The sequence below is a fragment of the Oncorhynchus clarkii genome, chromosome 5, assembly GCF_045791955.1.
Source record: "Oncorhynchus clarkii lewisi isolate Uvic-CL-2024 chromosome 5, UVic_Ocla_1.0, whole genome shotgun sequence".
Taxonomy (NCBI): Eukaryota; Metazoa; Chordata; class Actinopteri; order Salmoniformes; family Salmonidae; genus Oncorhynchus; species Oncorhynchus clarkii.
In genome coordinates this window covers 56,012,746-56,038,100 of record NC_092151.1, presented here as the reverse complement: position 1 = coordinate 56,038,100, position 25,355 = coordinate 56,012,746, and the positions used below count along the sequence as shown (strand labels likewise).

The following is a 25,355-nucleotide window of genomic DNA, read 5'->3' as shown; positions in this document are numbered from 1 at the left end:
TGACTAGCTCATGAAGCTGGTTGAGAGAATGCCAAGAGTGTGCAAAGCTGTCATCAAGGCAAAGGGTGGCTACTTTGAAGAATTTCAAATAAAACATTTGGAATTGTTTAACACTTGTTTTGGTTACTACAGGATTCCATATGCGTGTTATTTCATAGTTTTGCTGTCTTCACTATTATTCTACAATGTAGAAAATAGTACAATTAAAGGAAAACCCTTGAATGAGTAGGTGTTCGTAAACTTTTGACTGGTACTATATATATCTATATTGTGTTTTGCTGCGGGACAAATTATTTGTAGATGAGGATGATATGAAATACTTAAGACAACCCATGTTGTTTTACAGGGGTGTTTTTACATATCGTAGCTGACACTCTGGGCAGTGTGGGAGTGATCATCTCAGCGCTCCTGATGCAGAAGTATGACCTGATGATCGCTGACCCCATCTGCTCCATGTGCATCTCCATTCTGATCGGAGTCAGGTCAGTTGACCTCGCACAGTAGTACGATTCCCAACAGGCCACACACTCATTTCTACAAATATTCCCGCAAGCGAGAAACTTGAAGGCCATCGTCACACTGCTGCAGGAAAGTACCACACACACACACTCAGGGCTAGATTTACTGTGTCTTTTTCACCAGTACAATTTGGAACTGTTGTTTTCAGGATGGATTTAAAATGCCTTCAAAGTAAGCTCAAAACAGTAATGTACTTCTCTTTTTAGACATTATTGCCTTTGTTTGATTTCTGCACTGGTGCAGCCACTTCATTAAGCACCCCAATAGATATTTTTTACCTCACGTGTCGTTCATTTTGTTTTCGCCTTGCCATCATAACAACCGAACACCAGAGCAATTTCACAAGAATCCCCATGTATTGAACGCTCCACATGTAGTGCTGAACCCAGGGAATATTGCACACTGGCTTCTCCCATGATGATGAGTATTGGTATTCTGCTATTCAGCTAAATGTCTTTAAGGGTGGGTCAGTCTCCACCGTAGACCCACTTCTCCTGGTGCTGCAGAACAAGATGAAACGACAGAGAAGGCAAGCATGCATTCGGGCATGTTGTCTCACCACTTCAAATTGGCCACTGTTAATCTTTCTCAAACTCTGCCAACACCACTGTAAAGTGCAGAATTACAGGACTTGTACAGTGGGGTGGAGTCTTTGTGGCTCCCAGAACATATGGCATCCCAGAAATCATGCTCCGTCCTGCTTTGTAGCATTCTTCAAACGTTTACTGCCAAGATGTTGCCAAGTAGACTTTTTATGCAGTGTAAGAGTCATGCTCTCTACACTAAATAATGCCCAGCATTGATTTGAATGTTCTGTGTAGCCTACATCTGACTTAGGGAGCTTTAGTAAATATGACTCATGATTTACATCAAGCTTCAGGAAGTTTCAGCAACCAGTAAACTTAAACTGGTTTCTTCATTTGGGGTGAAGACCGACCGAGCCAACCTCAGCAGACAGAACTAGTCGCACTTGCAATAGAGTGCCAGTCACTCCAACAGGCCGAATGGGAGAGCCAAGGATTGTTCCTTGACCACCTGGCCAATCCCAGCAGATAGGTGGTGTAGCCCAACTTTTACACAGCGCGTAACCCTACGAGAAGCGAGAGAGTGACATTTTGGCATCTAAATAATATATTTAGCTTTTCAGATTTTGTTACCAAGTGGTAGATGGACCTGCAAAACTGCTGAAATCCAGAGGGATTTGAAAAAATATTTTTGGTGAGGAATGGATTTGAATGAGTCTTGAGACCCAGAAAAGAGGCATTTAGTTCTTAGTGGCTCTCCTGCTCATGTTTTTCTCAATTCTTCACTGTCCTCTGTTAGTCGTACAGTAGTGACAAAGTGGTTGGGGAGAGGGCCCCATTATGCAAATGTAAACTCAGTGAGTAAAGCCTCTCTGGTAAACTTGTTCGCCATCTCTGTCTTTGAGCCTTTTCTTTCCTTCTCTCTGGAATGTGGTCGTGATCTGTGACGGTTCCGTTTTAAATATGTGTGAACAAAGCCATCCTTTTTAGTGTGGCTTTCTCCCCCTTTTCTTGATCTGCCTGAGTGGGGTTTTGTCCTTGAGACTTAAGCATTTTTCCTCAAGTTTTTCTCGATAGCCATCTGTGAAAGGCAAAGAAATTAACAGTTCACATGTTGGACAATGAGAACAAACGAACCCACCTAGGCTTATTCTACAGCATGTTGCATTCCATCTTGGAACCGAGCGAGGCTCGTAAAAGAGCCATTTCAATACAGGTGCGAAATGGAACAAGTGAGGGAAGAATGAAGAGGGAGAGAGCAAATAAAATAATGAAGCAGATGTGAGCCCCAAAATAAGTAGCGAAAAACATACAACTAACCTCCGTTGTAAAACCACCTAATCCGCGGCTGGTATTTGGCTATTATTTTCAGAATGTTTGTACTTGTTGTTTTTGTTAAGCGGCTGGACAGGGAAAAAATGGAGAGCGAGAGAGTAGTCAAACAGGGATTGGAAAACATTTCCCCTTTGTGGACATTTTGTTGGACCCCACCCAGATGGTTGTGCGGGAACGGAGATTAATTTCCACAGGCCTTGATGCGTGTTGTTTTTGTCGTGAATATTTGTTTTTGTTTTGAGTGTAATCACCTTCCTGTTAGTTTAAGTTCTGTGTGAAGTTATTTTGGGACCTCGTATTGTGATATCTTGATAAAAACCTTTAGCACTGCAATGAGTGCTGGATTTATTCCAGAACCACGCAAAATGAAAGTTGTGTAATTACTTGAAGTATATTCCCCACCGTTCTGGAATTGCCATCATCCATTTGTGCGATTCAAGATTCAAACAATATTGGCCTACAGATATCATTTTTCTATTTGATTACCCAGTGAAATGGACCGTAGTTCTCTCTCTGTTATTGGACCGGCAGAAGGACAGTAGGTTGTTTGGAGAAATGGAAGTCAGTGTGTGTGCTCCTTGAACCTCAGCTGGTTGACCATGTTTTGTTTTATTTTATTTTGCTGACATTGACCACATTTGGAGGCAGGAGGACTATTAAGGGGGGGGGTGCAGTTTTCCCATCCTCCCTGAACAGCCATACTTGGAAGAAACCTTTGCAGCTTGCAAAAACTACAGAACCAAGCACAGACCCTTTGCACGTGTGTGTTTGCCTTGGGCTGTCCCAGTGTGTTTCTTTGTGTGCCTCGGTCAAGGCCTGGTGGCTGCTGGCCTCGCACCAAAGGGGGAATATCTGGGTTGGCTGTGGACAGATGGAACAGTCTGTGCAGCCTGTGATTAGAGAGTGAAGAGAGGTGGTTAGAGGCCCCTGCGGGCCCCTTGGCTCTCTCTGTGGGGCTGTGGGTTAGCTGTGGCCTTATGTGGGACTCTGCTGCTGGGACCAAGAGCCCGGCTGAGGCTCCTCCCTCCCTGCTGGAGGAAAAGGCTGGGTAATGACTCCCAGGTGAAAGCCTGGAAACCAGATAAGGTAGGTGTGAATAAATTAGGACACTATGTAAATACGAGTACTAATCAAGGCCTTTTGGGACAGTGATTTGGCTCATTTGAAATGAGGATAACTATTGGAAGGATGTTAAAGAGACGACGGTGTGCTAAGATGAATTGGCTTTAGTGTGGCAACTCATTGTTAGATGTTTGAACAGTACATACCCAGGTGCCATACAAAAGTACATTGATTACATATAACGGGGTGAGTGCTATGCGTTAACTTGAATGCTGTTTATTTTGACCCAATTATTGAAGGCTTGAAGTTGAAGCATTTAAAAAATAAAAAAAAATACAATTCATCACTTCCAAACTCGTACATAATTAGTCATAGTGTACTCTTACCTTTGACCTCTGTTACATCATTCCCTTGAGGTATTTCCTTTCATGAACTAGACTTGGCAGAAGAGCCATCGTGTTGGCTGGTAATGAAGGTGAGGGCTTGAGGTTAGGTAATGAGCCCTTCCTCCACATAACCACTGTGAAAGCCCTCCCCTTTCTGATGGGGAGGGCCTTGTGTTTTCAGTGTTCCCTCTTTAATGCTGTCACGTTTCCTTGAGTTGAGGAGACATAAAGAGTTGAAAGATGGAAAAGGCAGAAAGTTGACACTACTTTCGTCGATTCTTGACAATAACCAGGTTTTCATCCAACTATCTAATGCAGATGAATTACCTGACGCGTAAAAAACCCTGTCACAACAGGGCTGATGGAAACAGGACATGTCTGTACAATTTCATAAATGTCGACACGCCATTTTTTCATTCGACGTGGTGGGATCTTGTCGGTAAAATTAATGATGATGATCGGTGCTTGGCTGCCAATTAGCAAATACAATTATTGCTCTTATCCACATCTCATCATATAACCTGTCCACTTTATCAGCGAACTTCTCGAGAGCATGCGTCAAAACAAGACTGGGCAAATTTGCTATATTATCGTTAAAGTTTGATAAAACCATTGGTAGAGTTAAATGCAATAAAACACTTATTTTAAGAGTTTATTTATTTTTAATGCAGAATTTTGAATATTCACATAAAAATCTGTCGCCAATTGGATAGAAACCTAGCTACTTGTCAGTTTCATTCATTTTATTACATTTAAAAATTTAAAAAAATTATGACAATGTAGAGTAGTTTCGGCCTCCCCTGTCTACTAAATCCACACCATTTTGTTTAAGGTAACCATCCTAGTGTAGCTGACTGTAATAATAGGTTGTTCATGCTCCTTTGAATCAGAGGGACTTCTGATGGTTTTAGATGTGGGGAGATTTCACTAGCATGTCATGCTTAACCCACATGTCCTACATTGCCATTGGCTCTCTATTTAATAACAGGTTTACATGTTCTTTTGAATTGTTATTTCACCTCTTTTCAGTGGCTTGGGTCAGTATTGTGTTCAAGGCCATGCGTCTGAGATTTATGTATCCATCTTAAACTGTTTCTAACTTCTCAACCCATGTTATCCATGGCAGGTCTGTGTCCTTTTTTAGATGTTCTCATGATGAACATATGCTTTCATTCAGAACGGGTGGATGTAGGCTTAATTTTCTTCTGGTCTTATCGTGGTGGAGCTTCCATAGTTTTGCTTCATTGTTCAACTCCAAGACTGTTCGAGCCAAGGCCTTGAAGAATGTGGGTCTGACTCCCCCTCTTTACAACTTGGGGAATTCCAGAACAGTGTTGACACTTTGGCAGCCCCTCATTGGAAGAGCATTATTTTCCCCATTGGGAAGAAACGGGATTTGCTTCAACCTCATCATGCAGTAACGTCAGTATGAGTCAAATGTTGCCTACTGTTTAGTATTGGTTGCCTGGTGAGTGCGATGTTCCCACTTTTTTTTTGGTGGTAAATCACCCTTGACTGAGGGGTTTAGGCCTATACTGCTCTTGCTACTGTTATTGAATGACTGCTTATATCGATAGTACTTAGTGGTTGATTATTGTGTGCCTTGCTAAAGATCCTGTACTTGTTAGACGTCCACTAATTGGTGAGAAAATGTTTGGTGAATTGGTTTCCAAGATGCCAATACCAGGGATGTTACACATTGGCGCTTTGAGTCTTGGTTCAAAGCTCGAAATCAGGGGACTCAAATGCATTCCATGGAGGGCCTAGTGTCTTCTGGGGTTTTTTCTTTTCAATTAAGACCGAGACAACCAGGTGAGGGGAGTTTCTTACCAATTAGTGATCTTAATTCTTCAGTCAAGTACAAGGGAGGAGCGAAAACGCTTCATCACAACGCTTCATCGATACGTATGCTATGATGCTGGTAAAGTTGTCTCGCACCTACAGTGCTGGTCATAAAAAAAGCTAGCTAGCTCATGGATGCAAACAATATTGTTCCCCAAAAACATAGCAAAACGACATCATCCGTTTCAGTAGCTATAGTTAGCTAGCTAACTATATAGCTGTAACGTTCGCTTTGGGCAACAGGGTTAAGTATATTTTTTGACACACAAAGACCCAAACGGCGTTCCATAGTATGTGTCGTGAAGCTAATAGTAGTGACGGTATTACTGTAACTCCGGTAGGCCAACATCTGAAAAATAGCGCACTGAAAAATAGATCACTTGGTAGTGTGTACCGGTGCTCAACCAGTCGGCGTCAGAACGGTTGATTGTCAAGGGCAATGAATTCTATTATTGGCTTTAATGGATTTCGCCTTTAAATTGTCTCGCTGAAATTGTGTTACTTTCAAATGACTGCTCTCGATCCACACAGCTTACATGGGCTAGTTTAGGAATGCTGTATTGCACGCATCATTTTATGTGGCGCCATTACGTCAAATATACGTTATATAGGTATGCACGTCAGATTTGACATCGGTTTTCCATATCGGCGTTAAACTAGACATCGGCTGATACCGATGTTGGCATTTTTAGATATATATAAATTATATAATTTATATATATAAACCCTACCTTCCCAAATTGAAGTAAACTAATGGACAACAACACAGGCTTTTACTTCTAGCTTATACATTTTACAATAGTTATATTTTGTTTTTAGTCCCATCCTTCAGCTACTAGTTGGTTTTTGATCCAATGCAACTTCGTGATTGAAGACAGTATTGCATTCTGGAAAATATTATAGAATGTTTCTATAATTTACCAGTATGTATTCAATATTTTCATTAATCAAATCGGGGAGCAAAACAAAGACACAAGCTCCTGACTCTGAGATTCTATACTGTTGGTTATTGGCTGCTTCCACAGTACCATACAGTACATGGTTCAGTACACCACACGTGTATTACACAAAATGCTTCTGTGTGCTGAATTGTTAAGTGTGTTACCACAGCGTTTACTGGCCAGGAGTGCTGAACAGTCAGGAAATGGATGGATCACTTAACGGCTCCTCATTTGGCTACTGTTAATGTCAGGCTGGCACAAATAAAAGCTTCTCTAATTGCTGCCCATACCTTCATAATCATAACTAGTCAACTGGGGAAGAGGAAGTCACTGGCATTTCACAAGATGCCTTGCCTTCCACTTATTACCAAATATTTTTTAGACATTGGCCTTAAATTTCCCTGCGGAAATCGAATTTTAACATTATCAAAATCCCCCTGTTTAACCCTCTAGATTGGGGGGGGGTTCTAAGCTAACATATGGAATTGTTTTAAGATGGTCATACCAAGGATTATTTAGCTATTTGATTTTTGAATAGAAAGACTCCTCTTTAAGGTATCTAAAAAATTATATATACAGTTGAAGTTTACATACACCTTAGCCAAATACATTTAATCCCAGTAAAAATTCCCTGTCTTAGGTCAGTTAGGATCACCACTTTATTTTAAGAATGTGAAATGTCAGAATAATAGTAGTGATTTTATTTCAGCTTTTGTTTCTTTCATCACATTCCCAGTGGGTCAGAAGTTTACATGCACTCAATTAGTATTTGGTTGCATTGCCTTTTAAATTGTTTTAACTTGGGTCCAACGTGTCAGGTAGCTTTACACAAGCTTCCCACAATAAGTTGGGCCCATTCCTCCTGACAGAGCTGGTGTAACTAAGTCAGGTTTGTAGGCTTCCTTGCTCGCACATGCTTTTTCAGTTTTGCCCATTTTGCCACAACTTTGGAAGTATGCTTGGAGTCATTGTCCATTTGGAAGACCCATTTGCAACCAAGCTTTAACTTCCTGACTGATGTCTTGCTGTTGCTTCAATATATTCACAATTTTACTGCCTCATGATGCCATCTATTTTGTGAAGTGCACCAGTCCCTCCTGCAGCAAAGCGCCTCCACTACATGATGCTGCCACCCCCGTGCTTCATGGTTGGGATGCTGCTCTTCAGCTTGCAAGCCTCCCCCTTTTTCCTCTAAACATAATGATGGTCATTATGGCCAAACAGTTCTATTTTTGTTTCATTAGACCAGAGGACATTTCTCCAAAAAGTATGATCTTTGTCCCCATTTGCAGTTGTAAACCGTAGTCTGGCTTTTTTATGGCGGTTTTGGAGCAGTGGCTTCTTCCTTGCTGAGCGACCTTTCAGGTTATGTTGATATAGGACTCGTTTAACTGTGGATATAGATACTTTTGTACCTGTTTCCTCCAGCATCTTCACAAGGTCCTTTGCTGCTGTTCTGGGATTGATTTGCACATTTCCCACCAAAATACGTTCATCTCTAGGAGACAAAGTGTCTCCTTCCTGAGCGGTATGGCGGCTGCGTGGTCCCATGGTGTTGATACTTGCGTACTATTGTTTGTACAGATGAACGTGGTACCTTCAGGCATTTGGAAATTGCTAACAAATTCACTACATGGAACAATAGATGGTTCCAAAAAACATCTAAAGGAAGTTTGTTCTGACGTGTCTGTGATAAGAAAGATCAGGAAATGTATTTATCCCCTTAGTTTAAATGTCTAAAATATCTCAATATATACTTCCATTCATTAAAAAAAAAAAAAACAGGTACCAGGGACTTTCAGACGAGGCTTGTGGGTATCCTAGAGCAAAATGGGGAGAGACACCTTTCAATAGTGATCATAACCGTTTGGATACTACAGACATTTTCGTGAGAAGACCAATTTTCGGGATGTCTCATGATCTGACAAACACTGCTCTAGCTCTGTCACCTTTCACTGCAGATACAGAAGGGTGATATCAGTGTATTGAGAAGCAGCCCATGGAAAATCTTGTCTTAAAGAACAGACCGACGTAAACAAATCTCTTTCACATTTGTTTATTTAGCTTCAATTCAAAGACCGTTTTGAGAAAATGGTTGTCATTTAAGTTATTACAAAATGACAGTCAAAACAAAAAGTTCATGGCTGTTATAATTGTGGAATACATGTCATAAATAAGGAGTCAATGTGTGACTTTTTAAATTTCTTCAAAGGTTCTCTTTTCCCGTCGGCCATAATCAAGTCTTTGATTTCATATTAACACGTTCGGTAGGGGAACGTTGGCTACATTTCGACCGGACCCTTAAGACTCAAAGGCAAAGCTGAAGAATGTACAGTAGCCTATATGCCGACGAGCTGGTTAGTGTAGTGTGCTACTAGCATGTAGTGCAAGGAAGACTGTAGACGTGGAGGAAGAGCAAAGGGAAAGTTTTGCCCACGTTGACATGGACCGAGTGGGGCTTCTGGTGGGGTGTAGGGGATTCAGGGATAATGACGGGGAGAAGAGGGGAGTGAGTGGGGTTTTGGGAATGGGGAAAGCTGCCAAACCCTCTGATGGCTCACATATGCTGTGGTGGTCGGCCTTGTGGCTTTGGTATAGGGGTTAGGCGGGACATGCAATGGGATTTTTTTAAAACTGTGGCCGCGAGATGGTTGCGAGGAGACAAAAGGAAGGATCAAGAATGGCTGACGTGGCACTGTCCAGCCTCATGAAGTCATTGTTCAACTATGCTAGTAGTCTCGGCTGCAGCCAGCTAGGGTCTGTAGTGCAGTATTCCTGCTCACTGAAAGCAGCTTCTGTGACTTCCAATTCTGTATGGTGTGGCCCTACCTGCATAGTCTTGAGTACCAATCCCTTTGGCAAGCTTGCCACTCCTTGTCATTGATAAAGAATTAACAAAGTCAAAAACAAACATTTAGCTGTTAGCTAGGCACGTTGTAGTTTTAGATTTTAAGCCTCAAAATAAGATATTTTGTGGTTCTAATTGCAGTATGTATTTACACTGAGCTAGCAACTTTTGACAGGATTGTCTGGGCAAATACGGTTTCTTAGCAACCGGATACCAACGTGAAGACTGGGTTTGCCAGGTCTAGCCCAAATTTCTAGCACAATCACCACTCAATCTGCCCACAAGGCTTGAAAAACTAGCCCCAAAAAATGGATGCACAGCGAGAGGAGTTGTCATATTTATACAAACCCTTTCCCATAACGTTATCGAGCGAATTAAGGAATATCAACATAAGAAGCAAAACTCTGTCATCAATGTAATAATTATTGTGAGCTAACGTCATGTAAAAGGAATTTGAATAAGCCGGGAGAGAAGATCATTTATCTTTATTAAACTTGGCAGATCATTTTCCACCAGTGGATGTCATTTTAACTCGTTTGACTGCTAACATTTTAAATAATCCCTTTTCGCATAACTATATAAATCCGACAGGAGAGTTTTGAGTGATGAAATTTGGACAGATCGCAATTGTGCCATCCATTATGAGCCAGATGTGAAGACTACAACCCGTTTTATAAATGGCCTATTTGCACGATTGACTTGTCATTTCAATAGGCTAAATCTGGGTTTATGACTAATTCTATTTTGCATAGCTAGATACAGGTAGCATGTAGCCCCTTATAGACCTACATAATATGGTCTACAGTAGCCTGGACAAGTGCTTGTGTTGCCCAATAACCTGCTGGAATAGGCTACTGAGGATGGTGTCATTTTTCAATCGCTGAATCAAATATTAATAATATGGATATGAACTGAATAGGCCAGTGCTTGTCTTTTTTTTTATTTTAATTTGATTTCTTACCTGTAGCCTAAGCTGACGCTTTCTAACAGCTGATCAGCAATTGCTATAGAGCTTTGACCATGATCACAATTGATAACTTCCAATTTAATTAACTAAACTTGGCCATTAATAATTGCATAACACAACGCTACAACAACAAAATGAAGTCATACGATATTTACAAAATATTTGCTAGCTGCAGTTAAGCTACACAAGTGGCACAAATTGATTTGCAATAACTCCAGAGATTTTGTCATTTCAACATTTTATTGTATCAAATGGTAGGCTACGGTGGTCAACATATGCAAACGTTTCATTGTGGACTTTTCCCAATAACCGAAGCATGCAAGGGAGTTCCAGAACTTCCATTTCAAATATCCACTCGCGCAGCGCTCAAACCCTTCGCTTGATACGGTTTTCCGTAAGCAAAGGGAAATGCAGAATTTTGAATATTCACATAAAAATCTGTCGCCAATTGGATAGAAACCTAGCTACTTGTCAGTTTCATTCATTTTATTACATTTAAAAAAAAAAAAATCTGACAATGTAGAGTAGTTTTGGCCTCCCCTGTCTACTAAACCCACACCATTTTGTTTAAGGTAACCATCCTAGTGTAGCTGACTGTAATAATAGTTTTTTCATGCTCCTTTGAATCAGAGGGACTTCTGATGGTTTTAGATGTGGGGAGATTTCACTAGCATGTCATGCTTAACCCACATGTCCTACATTGCCATTGGCTCTCTATTTAATAACAGGTTTACATGTTCTTTTGAATTGTTATTTCACCTCTTTTCAGTGGCTTGGGTCAGTATCGTGTTCAAGGCCATGCGTCTGAAATTTTCCTGTAAATTGGGCTACTTTGAAAACGGGTGAAAATGTATTGGTCGCGGGTTTTTGGGGTACTTCTAAATTGCACTGCGGCAGCCATTGCATTTCTCGTTAAAAAAAAAAAAATATATATATATATATTTTTTTTTAAAGAGAAATGCAATGTGTGGGGGGGGGAAAAGTGACGGTTCCAATATTTGCATAATCGTTGTGATTTGAGGATAGCTGTGAGGGTGATTGAATCAGGATACAAATCCTCATCTTTCCTAGAGCTCATTAATGTTCATATTTGAAGATGGCAGAAAGGAATTTTTTTCCTTTGGCACATGACATGGAGTACAGGGAGTGGATTAGCCAAAGACTGGTACCTAGGCTACCACCTACATGCCTAACCAAGCAAGCTGTCATTGTCCAGGGTTCATATTGTTCAGCGTGACTTGTGCCCCAGAAGCACAATATCACTTTGGCCAGATGTGGCATGCCTTGGCCCTGGGTCTGCCAGTGTTGACAGGAAAACGTTGGGGAAGTAAGTCACGCTATTTTTCTCCCTTACCCTCTGTGCCACAGTGTAGTGCCTTTGTTGAGGGAGTCCATTGGGATTCTGATGCAGCGAACTCCGCCCTCTCTGGACAATGCCCTGCCAGAATGCTACCAGAGGGTAAGTGCTGCACAACCATGCCTCAACCATACCCTCACGTCAATGCTGAACATGTTAAATGTTTAACAAGGGGAAATGGTCATATAAATCTAGGTGTGAACTGTGTGTGTTTGCAGGTGCAGCAGATGCAGGGTGTGTACAATCTGCAGGAGCCTCACTTCTGGACCCTATGCACAGATGTCTACATTGGCACAGTCAAGCTGCTAATTGCACCTGACGCTGACAGCAAATGGATTCTAAGCCAAACGCACAACATTTTCACACAGGTAGGAGAGGAACCCATCCTTTTGTAATGTCAGATGGTCATTCTCCTACAAATACACACACTGATTAGCCTGCAGCTGATGGGAAACCACAAAATCACTAACATTGGAACATGTGTAATTATTATGCAATTGGTGGGTCTAATCCTGAATAATGATTGGTTAAAAGCGCATTCCAGTTGTCTATTCTACAAGTTACCACTGGCTAAATCGATGATGCCTATTTACTCTGTTCCATCTGACTGTGCAATTCACTGTCTCATCAGCCCAGCCATATGAACTTGATCTCCACTAAAAACCATCTAGACATTCTCACATTTCTAACATTTAGTTTTCAACAGCAGAGTTTTGTATAAACCTTGCTGTCTGACATTTGCAACATTGTTTCAATATTCGATCTCCAGCTGTCCCATAGTAACATGTAGGGGTCAGGACGGGAAGACAGCGTTTCTCAGCCAGTCAAAATCATGAATCAGCTGGCATCATTTTTATGTATATATATATATATATATATATATACACACACACACACACACACACACACACACACACACAGAAATGTAAATTGAAAAAAGGTAAAAATGAAACGAAGTGCAGCTAGTTTGCAGTCTTTACAGCTTCAGTGTTTGAAGTGATTGTGTTGTTGGCTAGCTCCTTTGAACAAGTGTCCTGACGAGAGAGCACATTTTCTATGCCAGGTGAAATCGCGCCTCATTAGCTCATTGTTATGGATGTATCCAAATAAATGTCACTAGAAAACAGCTACTGTTATTCTTTTGACGTGACTGGAAGTTAGCCGTAGTTGCCTAGCTAGCAAGCAAGGGATAAGAACGTTGCCAGCCAATATGGCAATGGAACATTTAGAACAGACTACTGGGTCGCATCCATAGATAAAGAACAAAGACTGAACGACTTGGTCGCGTCTCTGACAACCGAACCAATAGAACGAATGACCAGCCGGCTTGGGTAGCAACCATAGATGTGTTGGGACTATATCTTGTGGATGAATAAATAAAATAATGTTAATGAAAACATGTTGGTAACCTGTTGTATAAAAGTGATAATGCCCTTGAAGCCGGTGTTTGGATGATATATTGGCACATCCTCCAAACACCGGCTTCGAGGGCATTATCATTTAAATAACCGCCAACTGGTCAGCAGCCTAAATGATGGTTTATGGACAGACAATCGGTCTATTCAAGTCCAGGTGGAAGGTTTGAGAAACAAAGATGTAGCAGCCAAGTATTAAGAGCTCTGCCATTACCACTAGACCATCATTATCATTAGAATTACATTACACCTGTACTAGGTAATGACAGGCCACAGAAATGTCAGACATTAAATTAACCATCTTCACTGTTGTGACAGGTGTTGAAGCAAATCGTGACTGGTTTTCTCCATTGTACTTGTCCACAGGCTGGAGTACGGCAACTGTATGTCCAGATAGAAGTGGCGACGATGTAGGACTCGTTCCTCGTATCTCCCTGGGACCAAAGCCTCTGTGCTGCTGTGGGGTTCCCCCCCCTAAACCCCGCATCTCTCTGGGTTTTAAAGTCCACATCACAAACCAAGGACCAAGACGGAAGCAGCTACAGGACAAGTACACTGACTCTTGAGAGGACACAAGAAAATGGGGGAAACCAAAACTTGCCAATTATGATGCGCCGTCTGCGGGGAAAACGAGAACTTTGCACACACCCACTTCCACCCATTCTACTGTTTAGGAAGTGTTTATCTTAATGTCAGAGACCTATTTTGGTTTTATCACCCCCCCCCTCCATTTTAAGATGGGATTTTAATTAATTTGTAACTATTGTCTGCGTTAAAGTACACTTCAATGGACATTCGTGTTAAGCCCTGCAACCATGTAAGATTCATAAATAGTCTATTTTTATACGTCCATATGAGTCACACACAATTAACATGGGGCATATTCCATTTTGCCATTTAGTTGCACTTTGCACACTTGAGCCGTTCAACTGTCATTCTGGGTTTCTTAAGTGCCTTTTTCACCAAATCATGGACTGGAATTATGTCCCTCCAGACCCAAAAGGAATCAGATGACCAACATGGGTCTTGTTATTCCAACCCCTTGATCCAGCATCCCTTTGAGGGTTGTCATGGTATTTTTCCTAAGGGAATATTGTCATAATTCCCTGGACGGCACAGTGGTTTTATTTGAACCTTGAACAGCTGCTTACGACCTTGTCAAAGAGGATGGTTAAAACCGATGTAAGCCTAAAACCCATGATTTCATTGCCCTCATTGGTCTTACTTTAATGTAATGGGCCAAGTGTGCAGTTGGCCAGTTCCATTCTTATTTTGAAATGTAATAAATGATTTTACTGCATATAATTTAATTTCTCTCATTACTGGCAGAGGTTGAAATTTTGATGGTTTGGCACAGATTGTACATCAATGTTTGTTCGTTACATGGATATTTGAGAGAAGAGGTGGCGCACATTTTTAAATGTCTTTTGCTCAGTTTGCGCTGTCATCCACATTTTTATTTTTGACAATGTCATTAAATTGTTGCATATCAAGTAGGGCTCGACTATCTGTAGCACTGAAGAGCTACAGCTATTCAGCTTTAGCAGAGACTGCATTCACGGTCAACGCTGCATATTTCGGCTCAATTGGAAATGACCTTTTTTACATTTCAAAAGCTGTGAACTTCAGCGATACGGGCCCTTTCCTCCTCCAGATAATGTAAGGGAGTTGCCGCCGCCTTTTAAAAACTATCCAACTCAGGAACTAGATGATGAATTCTAAGTGTCATTTAAGCACATCAGTATTAATAAATCAGTGAAATATATGCTTTGGTCTATGTAAAACTCTTAATTCTGGTTTCACAGGCCCAGGTTGACTTTCTGGCAGTAGTGCTGCGCATACCAGAAGATTGCACTTCATTTTCCAAGAATACAAAAAATTACAGGACAGCTTAATTTTTTTACCAAGACACTAATCTGACTCCGTTACCTCTTCAATCATGGTAATAACATTTTGATGCCATAGCCAGCTAGCGTTGTGATTTCAGCTAAAGCATGGGGGATGAGGGATTTTTTTTTTTTTGGGGGGGGGGGGGGAGCAAAAGCATTCAAACCCCTTCCCTTTCACATTACAGCCTTGTTCTTAATCTACACTATCCCTTTTTTACATGTTCAGACCCTCAATTGAGCTCCGGTGCATCCTGTTTCTGCATGATTAAGGCACACCTGTCTACATAAGGTCCTATAGTTCACAGTGCATGTCAGAAAAAAACATTTCAAATGATGCAAACCTATTTGCTGAATGTTAAATACAATGTCTTTAATGTATGGCTTGAATTTTCATGCTTTAGAATGACAGTTCTGGTGGGAAATACTGGATTACCTGGGATGGAACGTTTAAATACATATCTCTACTGGTGTGTAGAGTCAGCGGCTAGGCGTGTCAAGTCAACAGAAGTCAGCAGGCCTATATGACACATGGTCCTGTGTTAGTGTGTGGAACTTTGTGTGCTAGGTCGTTTGGAGATCCTGAGAGTCATTCTTGAGGCAGTATGTGTGCATTAGGAGGTGTACGTTGAGCTGTCGGTCATTCTGAGGTCCTGCAGTGCGTCGGGGGTGGCAGCTGACAAACGCAACATGTCTACCTCCAGCGGGTGCAGGTGACCCGTCACGATCATGGAATGCAGCGGGCCGCCCAGGTCACATGACGCCAGTTGGCGGAGTGTCCCCGTGCGGATGACCTGGTCCTCTGCTCCCACCCTGGCCAGACCCACACATATGGTCTCCTCCCTGATGGCTAGATGGAGAGCGAGGCAATTAGTGTTTTTTCTTTCACATCATTCAATTCAACATGATAGCAACTCACCCAGGTCATCTCCCCGCTCCCTCCTGTTTTGTACTATCTCCAGGAGCTGCTCAGCCGCCTGGCTCACGGTCATAAACCTGGGCGGTTCATAAATCTTACGGCCCCTTTACAAGAAAAAGAAACAAGGACGTTACTTATGGAGTAATGCAATGCCAATGGGTTCATACTGCCCAGACCTATAAGTGCTGTGGAGGTGACTTCTTCAGAATATAAAAGCTGAATCTAATAACCAGGTGTAGACAATGCAAGCCCCTTTGTTACCAGTAGAGCCATTCAAAAGGAAGGAGAAAAGGCCATTATGCTAAGCATTCAGTACTGTGCTGAGTAGCTCAGATGGAGCTATTCTCAGCTCTTTCAGCACTTTGAAATCAAGCAGGTTTTATTCTGGCAATGTTTCACTGTGGCTGTTCTGGTGCTAGATCAGAACTAAAATAACAGAGTCTCGTGTAAATCTCCTACAGTCATAAAATGCTTACAAAGCAAGCCAGAGATCTATTTGATAACTATGTTACTGGAAAGAAAACCTTCACAAATGTGTCTAAATTCCTTGGCCGCGGGGGAAAAGACGGGGTATTTTTTCCTTCGGCTAATACTGTATGGGCATGAATCTCTCACTGCGCAAACATTTTAATATTGACCAAAATCATAGGGCATGTGTTTATTCCATTTCCTAGTAATAATATATATGCACCAGTAAACCTTGGAAAAATTAAGACTCTTTTCTGTCTTAAATGAAAACCATACTTTTCCCCTGTACATAACCCTTACATGGCAGATTACTGAAGTCCATTTCAGCTTTTATAGATTCACATATAAAACTACTCTCATGCAGGCTCCTGTTGGGAAAATAATTGCAGGACACTGCAAAGTGAACGAGGAGTTGACAACCTTCCTGCAAACCAATACATGATACAGTAACGCATTAGTGTGGAATGAGATGAACTGGCATCCAAAACAGACATGTCTGTTGATTCTCAAGTGTGAGACAAACGCAACGTGTTTGGGACTGGTTGTATGTCATCTTTTCTGAAAACACATGCAGGAGATTAAAATACTAAATGTATTTCCTGAACCTGGCCCAATGAGACGACACTGACAACAGATTGTGTGTCCAAGTCAAACAAACCACTGTATTCTTTTTTTTTTGACTCACTGGCCTGGCCCGTCTCCAGCTGCCAGTATAAATGTATGTTAAGTGAACGTCTGCAATAAACCTCAACTCTGCTCCGTTTCAGAGTCCTGCTGGATAGAAACGCCACTGACCAGATATAAATCAGACGGCCCCCTCCCAGACAGTCCAGCGCAGGAGGGGGAAAGGAGAGACTTACCTCATGAGGTTCTCCATGGACTGCTCTTTGACTTTGATATCTGCGGACAAAAAAAGGAGGGCTGTGGAGGTAATGAACCATTTCACAGATGTGGACAATTCCTTTTCCCCTCAAACTGGCCATGAACAACACATCTTGACAAATTACCCAAGGCCAGCTTGATGAACTAAATGTCCCTTTAAGTCTTCCATGGTCACCTTTAAGCCATTCCATTTTCAGGAAAATTTTACGCTCCGCTAGAATAATAATCATACATCATTTTGTTGAATAATATGAACAGTCAATAATCCTTACACAAAGACCATCAAAATCTTACCCAAACATTATTATTATTATTTTTTTTTAAATTATAAATCAGTATTAATCAAACAGGAACAATGGTCCTGCTAGTGTCATTACAGTGATGAGGTTTCCCCTCATGTAGATGTATGGCGTGCATGTTGTCTGGGGAAGTCATGATAGATGACCCAATCAGAGTTGTGCGTGCGTCTGCTTTTGTTGTCTGCACTCGTTCTTCATCCTTTTAGAATCGTGCCCTTTGCTTCACGGGTGTGGAGGTGCCTTGGCTAATGCCAGGCTTTCCGATCCACTATTGAATAATGGGGGTTCATATCGGTGGGGTTCATATCGGTGAGCTCACAGGCGCACACACCCTTCTGCAGCTGGGGCCGCACCTGGGGACACATAGGGAACTTGGCCCACAGAGACAATAAGGGTGTGACCCAAAACCGTCTCCGCTTCAACCAGCATCCATTACCTCGAATTATAGGGCTCTCCCATGTGAGGGGTGGGGGGGCAACCCTCTGCATCCAAACAAAAATCTCTTGCTCAAATAAACATAAATTATGAGCGTTCGGGCCATCTGCCTCTGCAGTCACAGCCGCCTTCCCATTACAGAAACCTACTCCCCAGTCTACTACTATGACTGTGATTGAGGACTGTTTAATATGCACCCAGGGGATGACGCACCCAGGGGATGACACACGCAGGAGGGAAAAGGTCTTGGAGTAGAAACAGTCATAATGAGGGCTTTGTTTGGTCCCAGCCTCCCGGAGATGAAAGTGTGTAGAACTGGCTGGCTGGCTGGCTGGCGCACACACACACACACACACTATATCCTCGCTCCTTTCCTCCACCTGGAAGGCAGACCAGCACCTTGACTGGAAGTAGGTCTGGAAGAATATGAGCTCTGAGGGACTGCCTGGAGAATCACTCAGACACACGTGTGCACGGATGTGACCGCCCATGTTTCCTCACCATGTGCTCGGGTATGACCAGACCCAATGATACTACGTAGCGTGTGCGGTCCATAATGGTTACGGGCATACTGTATGTATGCTATTCTGTAGGGATGATACCAGTATCGCGACACTCGTTAGTATAGTGGCAAAGGAAACAAAGCGGATTGAACTTCTTGATGAAAACGGCCCTAATGTTGGGAACAAACATCATTATGTTGTCATCCAGAGTCATATTTATGTATTTTCCAAGCTACAGCACACTATTTTACAAACAGCTGGTTTTGAAATGACCAAGTAGTTTTTACAGCTTTGTGTTTTAATTTTTGCCATGGGGAAAAAATATTGCAATACGGGTATCGTCTCAGCCCTACTATTCTGTACAGATTTTCCACTTTGTATTTTTTTCACGGTCCATATTAGGACAGTCACTTGACTCCTAATATGGACACCGCGTCACTGGATGGTTGGTTACTAAAAGAGATGAAACTGTAGGACTCACCAAGCAAACATAGTGTGTGCATCCCCAGGTCCCTGTTCTTCTTGATTTTATCGTAGAAGCTTTCCGGTCTCCACGTATCTGTCCAGAACACAATGGACACCGTCTCTCCAAAGTTGTACAGCTGTCCAAAGGTAATGTACACAATGTGATTTAAGACTTGTCTTCTACTCAGGGTTAGACTTGTCTTCTACTAAGGGTTCATTGAAAGTATCTTAGGACAGCAGCATTGGGTGTGAATGGTCAGTTTCTCAAATAAAGAGTTTGTGGTTCTGGTTCACTTGCTGACAGCTCCTGTGAGCTTATTGATTGATATTTGTGTGTGTGTGTGTGTGTGTGTGTGTGTGTGTGTGTGTGTGTGTGTGTGTGTTGAGCAAAATTATGTCTCGTGAGCAGGCCGTGATTGCTGCAGCAGACTGGATTGCACTAAGTGTCCCAAGGTGCTTCCTGTTATTCAGTGTGTGAAAAATCACATGGCACTCTGAGCCGCGGCATGCTTGATACAGCACGGCGACCCAAAACATGCATTGGGACCCTACCTAACTCCCCCCTTCCCCCAATACACTAACAAGAGCACTGCAGTGCAAGACCAATACACCGTTGACTTGAGCTAGACAAAACACTTGATACGGCTGGTCTGAATGTATTTTCTAAAACATTTCTTACCATTTAAAATTCTGAGTTAGAGAGCGATTGTAATACCTCATTTTAGCCATCTATTTTTTCATCTAATTTGAAACCAATGTCAAATTGATATGCGGATGTTTGGCAAAACATGCTAATTCTCCACCCACATATTCCCAGTCATCTGAACTCAAGTTGGTCATTTTATTTAAAAATAATTTGGTAGGGTAACAGGGAAGACAATTAAAATGCACAACCAATTGAAAGGTAAATTATACAGGCACATATAGTATAGAACACCCCTCCCCAGAGGGATATGGTGAAGCACACTAGGTTGACAGGCAGGGAGCACACACAACCTTGATCCCTGTGATGGGCACGTCCTTCATTAGAATAGCAAAGCCTCCTTCTCTCCTGTCATTGCTCACTGGCAGTGGCTTTGAGTTGCCAGATCACTTCCAACTAGTGCGTCTGATGCACGCCCAAAGGAGCGTCACTACCCACTAATGACAACCCTGATGCGCTAACACTGACGTTAGCAACACTAATCCCCCCCACCACCACATCAGAGGCAGGGTGGGACAGCTGGATGCCCCCATGCTCACAATGCTCCCCCTGACAGGTCAATGCAAGGCCACATTATGGATGTCCTGGGCTGAGCTGTGTATTAAGAGACATTGGTGCTGCTCTGCCATTTCAGTCCATAGACTCCACATGGATTTTCTTTCCCAATGGCAATTATGCTCTTTGATTGCCTTCATAGGACGTTGCTACAGAATGGTTAAGATGATGGGGCATTGAAGACCAGATGTTATAAGCTCTTTTTTTTATTTTTTTAGCAAAGTAGACAACGTTTCTGCTAATCTGTGTGTTTCAGTTTCCAATAGGACTTCAAGTGGACGTACCTGGAGGCCGCAGCATCCAACTGCGTTCATGATAGAGGCGTTATGGATGACCCTGTATTGTATCCCAGCATTCACTGCTCTCAGGACCAAGTCACTGTGGGTGGTGGCGCTATAAGGAAAAGATACATCAAGTGTTAAGAACATGGCATGATGCTGCCTCTAGAAACCTGACAACAAAGTCCAAGCTTTGACCAAAAATGTCACATTGCTGCTCCATTTCCATTCCAAACCAACTGGCAATTTGCTACAGTAAGGATGGTTATGGTCAGTGAGACTCATTATTCGACTGCCTGATTTATTTATTTCAAAGGCCACACTTGGCCCCAAACCGAATCCTTGGTTTTAGATGTCATTAACTTTATTAAATCCCAACATTTCTTGGAGCAAATCGTGACCGTGATGGAGAGTGGAGAATTTGACTGAACCTCCCCTCCTCCTGGTCAGTGGTTTTGGATGGAAAAAGAGCAGAGCCAAAACATTCTTCACCATTTAAAAAAATAAATCTTGATTTAACTAGGCAAGTCAGTTAAAAACAAGTTTTTATTTTCAATGATGGCCTAGGAACAGTGGGTTAACTGCCTTGTTCAGGGGCAGAATGACAGATTTTTACCTTGTCAGCTTGGGGATTTGATCTTAGAACCTTTTCGGTTACTAGTCCAACGCTCTAACCACTAGGCTACCTGCCACCCCCATGCCCGTTAAGCACTATTAGTAGCGCTAGCAAATGGGAGTGCAGTACAATGAATGAGTGGCTCTTTCCAGAGACGTTGCAGTGTTCACACAGCAGTTTGGTCCAACTACTCCCTCCGCAGAACGTTTCCCCACCGGCTCAGAGAGCATATAGCTGCAAAAACACTTTTCTTAATCATGTGGTGCTCCGTTGAGCATCGATGTCATACCAAACGATTTTGTGAGATAGTATTTTTGTAGCAATTAGTTCCGTTTCCATTTGTATGGGAAGCAAATGGAAACTGCAGATGATAGTCATTGCGGACTGAAGCATACCAAGGTCATGAGACTTTCAATATTTTTGCGGCAAGGGATGTTGTTCAAATGATGACAAGCATCAACTTCCAGCAGGCTTTCAAATGGCAAAGAAGAAAAACAGTGTGATCACCAAAGCAACATTCTCCACTTAAGGTTCAGGGTTCTCTTTAGTTATTGATTTAATGAAACCATGTTTTGTAAATGTCAAAAAAAATGTAGCCTATCCATTTGTTTACAACTCAAATAGCGAAATGAAGGAGTGAGTGAGTGGTATTGATGAGCGTTGTTTACAATGGTACTCCCTAATCAGATAGGGCTATGTCTTACTGATTTACTCATTCCTACTTGTGTGCCTCCCTCAGAGAAAAACTGAATGCAACGCTGTCATTTCAACCAGATATCAACCTGTCTGTAATGACGTTATTTCAACCTGTCTGTAATGACGTTATTTCAACCTGTCTGTAATGACGTTATTTCAACCTGTCTGTAATGACGTTATTTCAACCTGTCTGTAATGACGTTATTTCAACCGGTCTGTAATGACGTTATTTCAACCTGTCTGTAATGACGTTATTTCAACCTGTCTGTAATGACGTTATTTCAACCTGTCTGTAATGACGTTATTTCAACCTGTCTGTAATGACGTTATTTCAACCTGTCTGTAATGACGTTATTTCAACCTGTCTGTAATGACGTTATTTTCAACCTGTTTGTAATGACGTTATTTCAACCTGTTTGTAATGATGTTTTATCAACCTGTCTGTAATGACGTTATTTCAACCTGTTTGTGATGACGTTATTTTCAATCCTGTCTGTAATGACGTTATTTCAACCGGTCTGTAATGACGTTTTATCAACCTGTCTGTAATGACATTATTTTCAAGCCTGTCTGTAATGACGTTATTTTCAATCCTGTCTGTAATGACGTTATTTCAACCGGTCTGTAATGACGTTTTATCAACCTGTCTGTAATGATGTTTTATCAACCTGTCTGTAATGACGTTATTTCAACCTGTTTGTGATGACGTTATTTTCAATCCTGTCTGTAATGACGTTTTATCAACCTGTCTGTAATGATGTTTTATCAATGACTGTCTGTAATGAAGTTTTATCAACCTGTCTGTAATGACGTTTTATCAACCTGTCTGTAATGACGTTTTATCAACCTGTCTGTAATGACGTTTTATCAACCTGTCTGTAATGACGTTTTATCAACCTGTCTGTAATGACGTTTTATCAACCTGTCTGTAATGACGTTTTATCAACCTGTCTGTAATGACGTTTTATCAACCTGTCTGTAATGACATCAACCTGTCTGTAATGACGTTTTATCAACCTGTCTGTAATGACGTTTTATCAACCTGTCTGTAATGACGTTTTATCAACCTGTCTGTAATGACGTTTTATCAACCTGTCTGTAATGACATTATTTTCATCCTGTCTGTAATGACGTTATTTTCAAGCCTGTCTGTAATGACGTTATTTTCAAGCCTGTCTGTAATGACGTTATTTTCATCCTGTCTGTAATGACGTTATTTTCAAGCCTGTCTGTAATGACGTTTTATCAACCTGTCTGTAATGACGTTTTATCAACCTGTCTGTAATGACGTTATTTCAACCTGTCTGTAATGACGTTATTTCAACCTGTTTGTAATGACGTTTTATCAACCGGTTTGTAATGATGTTATTTTCAATCCTGTTTGTAATTGTTGTTGTATACACTCCCTCAAAATGTGTTGGGACTTTCATTTTCATGACATACTTACTAAGGTGCGTGTACAGTATGTGTGATATAACACCTCACTCATTATATCACACTGTACATACATTAGAGCAGTGCAAACAGGGGAAGTGATATGACGTGTGTGCTGCGTCAGTGGAGGTAATCATGAACTTAACAGATGGAGATCTCTCCTTAGCGTGTCTGATCAATCACACACACCTGTCATAATGCAAATAAATATATAGCTCATTCCAGCTGTCATAAGCATTCATAAAATAAAGGTCACGTGTCATGTGTTAGGACACTTTACGATGCCGCTTATGACATTGTTATGACGTGTCATGAACGAAACTTTGTGTGAATTGTTACCGATTTGTATCGCCTACTGCCTGGGAGACGGAGGGGCTAGTGTAACATTCCTATGCGCCTTACGACCTCCCAGAAGTCCTTCAATCCTATTGGAGCAGTGGTTAGCAAGTTCATCTACGGCCAGGGCCTGCACTTCTATTGTTCACGGCAACATCTTTTAAAACTAGCCTGCCAGTAATAGTCATAACGTAATGAATTACTTTTCAAGCATGAAAAACAAGTACAGTAATCAATTACCCAAATGGATCTCCCACCACAAGAAATGCCACATCACTGACGTCAGCCCCTTTCAGGATCTCATCAGCCTCCTGTTCCACCATGTCTCTGTCGGCCAGTATCAGCTCCCGTCCATAGTACTCCTCCTAAGGTCATAGATCACACTTATTCACGGCACATAGTGCCTTTTGAACTTGCTTTAAAAACGGTGGATGGACTTTATCTGGTGGCAACGATAAAACCTTGATCTCCATCCTGCCAGCTTGAGCTCTGTTTAATGAACGTGCACTGTCTATAAACTTGAGAACATGTGACTTTTACTCAATTTTAAGAAAACACCATGAGTAGGAAGTGTCAACGCCACACAGTCTATACGATTTCCAGCCACTCATTGGTCATTTCAACTAATGCAACTTTACTGTCATGGAAAAGTCTATAATATCTTTAACTAGAAGCAAAGACAACAGGCACTTCAAGAGGTATTGTACCCTGATGCAGTTTTATCACATGCTCTGGACTGCATCAGTGCCGACTTCGAAATTGGAGGGATTGTTGTAGCACAGACATGCACAATTTCACCACATGCATGCCATAGTGCTACATAATATTCAACCTACCAATGCATCTTTCCCAACTGTCAATATGGACGTGTAGGCTTCCAAGTAGACACGACTGCATTGCTTTACAATTTCTAACCCCTTTACGGTGATGTCCTTTGCATCTCCCAACCCAAGCCCAATAAAGTACAGCATTGCAACGTAGAAATACCACACTTTTTATGAGTTAGCTATATTGGTGGCTAACACCACACGTCATCACAACTGTCTTAATAGCAGGCTAAGGCTAGCTAATTGCTAAACCTAGCAGAAAACAGACCGCTGCCGTTTTAAAATGTTCCGTTAGTTATGACATAACATATCTAAACTGGTACCTAGAATACGCTTGCATGTATTATCAGATTCCCTCGTGAATATACGCCGCTACTACAGTTTGGAACTTGAATCCACTTGTCACTAAACGCACGTGTAAACACTATACGATTTCACATACGTCTTGACGCAAAATACTCTTGATTTTACGACACAGTTGCATGTCTTCCTGCAATGTGGGTCCGTTCCAGCCCGGTATTAGAACAGTGGGAGTGCATTTGTCGGTGGAGCATCATGTAGGCTACTTTCGGATTATTTATAAAGTTTGACTTTTTTTCAATTTCCTTGTGACTTTAACGTTTTTACAAAGTAAAAGTGAAAAAATGTATAAAATCATAATGTGATTGCATAGTTAAGTGCATGTTCCCGAGTGGCGCAGCGTTCTAATGCACTGCCTCTAAGTGCTAGAGGCGTCACTACAGACCCTGGCTTTATCACAACGTCCGTGATCGGGACTCCCGTAGGGCGGCGCACAATTGTCCCAGCGTCGTCCGGGTTAGGGGAGGGTTTGTCCGGGGTAGGCCTCATTGTAAAAT

General features: G+C 41.8%; 2 protein-coding genes across 2 annotated transcripts in view; one reads left to right on the top strand and one right to left on the bottom strand.

The window, feature by feature from the left end:
- The window catches only part of LOC139409037 (zinc transporter 7-like), a 32,206-nt gene extending 16,954 nt beyond the window's left edge, over nt 1–15,252 (top strand). The window contains exons 8-11 of the mRNA XM_071153694.1: nt 347–482; nt 11,793–11,883; nt 12,000–12,149; nt 13,563–15,252. Coding sequence (XP_071009795.1) covers nt 347–482; nt 11,793–11,883; nt 12,000–12,149; nt 13,563–13,610 — 425 coding nt within the window. The 3' untranslated portion in view covers nt 13,611–15,252. The remainder of the gene's footprint in view (nt 1–346; nt 483–11,792; nt 11,884–11,999; nt 12,150–13,562) is intronic.
- A 177-nt stretch (nt 15,253–15,429) lies between these two features.
- Nucleotides 15,430–24,959, bottom strand: LOC139410099 (diphthamide biosynthesis 5). The gene is made up of 7 exons (XM_071155542.1): nt 24,508–24,959; nt 23,912–24,036; nt 20,596–20,704; nt 19,070–19,190; nt 17,330–17,369; nt 16,002–16,105; nt 15,430–15,932 (listed from the first exon to the last, which is right to left on the bottom strand). The coding sequence occupies exons 1-7, from the start codon at nt 24,640–24,642 to the stop codon at nt 15,697–15,699; spliced, it is 870 nt and encodes a 289-aa protein (XP_071011643.1). The 5' UTR covers nt 24,643–24,959; the 3' UTR covers nt 15,430–15,696.
- Nucleotides 24,960–25,355: the final 396 nt, after the last annotated feature.

Bases quoted from the DNA above. Each gene is read 5' to 3' on its own strand.
- LOC139410099 (XM_071155542.1), bottom strand. From the start codon at position 24,642: ATGCTGTACTTTATTGGGCTTGGGTTGGGAGATGCAAAGGACATCACC. The intron at 20,705-23,911 runs GTAATTGATTAC...TTTTCCTTATAG, and splicing joins GTGGTGGGAGATCCATTTGG to CGCCACCACCCACAGTGACT. The intron at 19,191-20,595 runs GTACGTCCACTT...ACCTTTGGACAG, and splicing joins TTGGATGCTGCGGCCTCCAG to CTGTACAACTTTGGAGAGAC.